The sequence below is a fragment of the Fulmarus glacialis genome, unplaced genomic scaffold (assembly GCF_000690835.1).
Source record: "Fulmarus glacialis isolate BGI_N327 unplaced genomic scaffold, ASM69083v1 scaffold21521, whole genome shotgun sequence".
Lineage (NCBI taxonomy): Eukaryota > Metazoa > Chordata > Aves > Procellariiformes > Procellariidae > Fulmarus > Fulmarus glacialis.
The window spans coordinates 8,673-12,015 of record NW_009192391.1 but is presented as its reverse complement, the minus strand read 5'-3'; the positions used below and the strand labels follow the sequence as shown (position 1 = coordinate 12,015).

At 59.0% G+C, this 3,343-nt stretch overlaps 1 protein-coding gene across 1 annotated transcript in view; it reads right to left on the bottom strand.

Moving 5' to 3' along the window:
• Window positions 1-2,556: 2,556 nt before the first annotated feature.
• The window catches only part of LOC104083548 (netrin-3-like), a gene marked incomplete at its 3' end in the record, with an annotated part of 972 nt that continues 185 nt past the window's right edge, over window positions 2,557-3,343 (bottom strand). The window contains 2 exon segments of the mRNA XM_009587059.1: window positions 2,557-2,964; window positions 2,966-3,303. Coding sequence (XP_009585354.1) covers window positions 2,557-2,964; window positions 2,966-3,303 — 746 coding nt within the window.

Genomic DNA, 3,343 nt, shown 5'->3' with positions numbered 1-3,343 from the left:
CGTGGACCGATGGCACCTCTCTCTAACCGCCAGGCCCAGGGCCACGCACCCTGCAGCATGGAGCTGGCACCGTGCCCTCTTGCCAAGCTGGCAGCATGGCAAACCCACTGTCACCTTCCCGGCTGCGACATCCCCCAACCTGCCTGCTTGCCAAAGTCACGCTGACCCCCGTAACACGGCAGCACGGCGATGTCTCCACAAATGCCACGGCCACCCTGCGGCAGCCGTGGTGGGGTCACACCCCACGCTGATGCTCAGACCTCAGGCATCACTGGGCTGTTTCACCTCTGCATTTCCCTGCACCATCCAGAGGCAGAAATTCTTGTGAAATAAGAAAAGTTTGTCCTCACCTCCAGCTGTGTGGATGGACATACCAGCACTGTTGACATGGTGCAGGACATCAATTTGTCCACATGCCGGAGCAGGCAGAAAGTCCTGTGCACTGGAGGGGGACAAACCTCCATGCAGGGCGCTGGGGAGCAGAGAGCCAAGAGGTGACATCCCAACATGTCCTGAGGCTGTACCAGCCCCAAGGCTCCATCCGGATCCGCTTTTGGGGTGCTGCAGCCCCCTGACCCCGCCCCTCAGCTGGCACTGGGCTCCTAAGCTCCTGCATGCATCCATCCGCGCTCCTCCTCCTCACCCCTCCCCAGCCTCGTACGACCATCCACCACCACAAGCCAGCACCACCGATGCCCGGCCGCAGGACTGGAGTCCGAAACCCCGCAGCCCCTGGGCTGAGCAAAGGGAACATCCCGGGCGGCCTCTCCTTTTAATTGGTGCTAATTGCTGCGTCTGTTCGTGCTGGCTGGGGAGATGTCATTGTTGAAAGGCACAGAGGGGAAGGCTCGGGGAGCTAATCCAGCTTTCAGCCGCTAAGCCCTTTGGAGGCGGGTGATGGAGAAGCTCTTTCAGGTCCCTTCAGAGAGGGCACAAAGCCCGAGAGGGGAAAGGGAGAAAGAAGGGGAGCAAATCAACAGGAAAAACTACTTTCACACGCAGCTCGGGGAAGGGTCTTTGTGCGCGGGGCTTGTCAGGAGGGAGCTTGAAGGGACCGCGCTGCACCCCCCCCTCCTCTGCTCTCCCTCGTTTATCTTTTCAGCCCCATCTGCCAAAAGGGTGATGCAGCTGGGGGCAGGGATGCTCAGGAGCATGGCCCTGCGGAGCAGGACCCTCACCCTGTGATGGACAAGATGGACAGACGGACAGGAGATCTGCGGATGCTCCCCCAAAATGAGCTTCCTCTGGTTTAACCCCTTTTGTGCTGGCAGAGCCACCTCTGCCGTCATCACGCTGCGTGACTGGAGGATTCGGCGGCGAGGAGGATGGGGCGTGAGGTGCCACAAGGGAGGCAGCCATTGGGTCGGGGTCCTCCTTTTGTCCCAGGGGTTTCCATGGGTCACCCACCAGCCAGAGCCCTCCCCTGCCCGACCTGCCGGCAGCTGGAGGCAGCAGCCGTGGGCAGGGTGTAGAGTTGAGGGGTTTTTTTTTTTTCTTCCAAGCTTTGCTCCAAAACTCATCTTTCTGAGACAAGAGGGAAAACGCAAGGCCTGACACATTCCCAGAGGGCATGAGGTGGCTTAAAGCATTGGCTCCGGCACTTGCTTTGAATCTGCTGCCTTTTTAGACATTCTTAGAAGAAATCCCCTGTAACGTATATATATTTAAGCCGACAGCTGGGATCTCAACAAGACATCGATCACAAATACTAACAAGTCCCTCTGACCTCTGGCACATCCACTGAGCCTTTCAGGGGCTGATTAATGGTACAGCTTTCCCTTGTCTCCATCCTCCCGCCACCCCCTGGGACCTGGGCTCCGGTCCAGGAGGAGCGAGAGGCTGTTTCTCCCTCTCCCAGACCTTCACAGGGCTCTGGCATCCCCCAACCGCATCCCGGATCAGGACAAAAGGCAAAAACCTCCACCAAAATCCCACAAAGAGTCATGAGCGGGACAGCCAAGCAATGCCAGTTTGATGTTTTGGAAAAGTTTCATTTCGATGACAATATTTTTAACTCATGGAAACCTTTGCAAGGACAGACAAGCTAAAACCACCAGGCAAAGCACCATGCCAGACCGAACGCAAATGATAAAATGTTGCATCGGGGTATCTCAAATATTTCCTTAATCTCTGCCAGGTTTTGCTGCCTGCTCCCTGCCCCAAAGCACATCTTGCAGGGGACCACCATGACTCCCCCTCCCAGCGCGGGGGTGACTGGTTTGCTGCCCAAGGGAAACCCAAGGATGCCCAGCCAGGCATCCCGCATCCCACACCGAGGTTTGCTGATGATCTGGAAGGCACCGGTGATTTTTTGGTGGGTTTTAGTGCCTTGGCTCATGGCCAAACCACCGCACCTCCAGAGGGACACCCACAGCAGAGACTGGGCAGACGCTTGAGCCTTTCCCAGCCCTCCGGCAATGGGGGTGCTCCCCAGCATCTCCGGACAAGCACACTCCATCGCTATGGCTCAGCACCCATCACATCCTCCCCCAGTGACCCACTTTGCCGTTTCAGCCCCGGGAGAAAAAAAAAAAAAAAAAAAAATTTAAAAATCACGCACTCGTTGGCCTCCCGGGCCGTCGCTCTCTGCCAGGGCCGGTCGTAGTGGAAGGGCTTGCAGCGGTCGCACTCAGGACCCTCTGTGTTGTGCTTGCAGTCGCACACCAGCTTCTGCTCCTTGTCCTTCACGCAGCGCGCCGCATGCCCGTTGCACTTGCAGCGCCCACCGACCTGCAGCTCCCCAACAGCATAGTAATAGGGGGTCGAGCCGGTGCCCCCCTCCTCCTCGCCAGCATCCCGACCACCCAGGTCACGGAAGAGATGCGGGCGGCTGAAGACCACGCGGATGTCGGTGGCTGTCACCCAGTCCTGGAGCACGGGGCTGCTGTCGAAGTCCTGGGCGGAGGGGCGCCCATCAAGGGTGCTGAATGCGATGAGCCCCCCTGCTGAACGCGATGAGCCCGCCGGTGAGGGGGTAGAGGTCAGTGAGGCCATCAGTGCAGAGGGCCTCCTGCTCGTTCTGCTTGGTGACGGTGGCTTTGCTGGGCTTGCCGTAGATCTTACGGCACTGGGAGGAGTAGTACTGGTACGGCACCCAGGTCTTGCCGTAGTCCATGGACTTGAGGATGGCGGTGGACTCGGGCCGGGGTGAGCAGAACTGGAGGCTCACGTAGACCACCTCAAACTTCTTGCCGAGGGAGAGAGTGAGGGTGACGTTCTGGGGCGAGTGGTGGAGAGTCTCCGAGCGCCAACACGTCATGTTGGAAGCGGTGTTGAGGTCAGTCAGGTAGGCAGGCGGGTGGGCTCGGGGGGGGGGGGAGGGCGTGGGGCTGCGCGGCGGTGG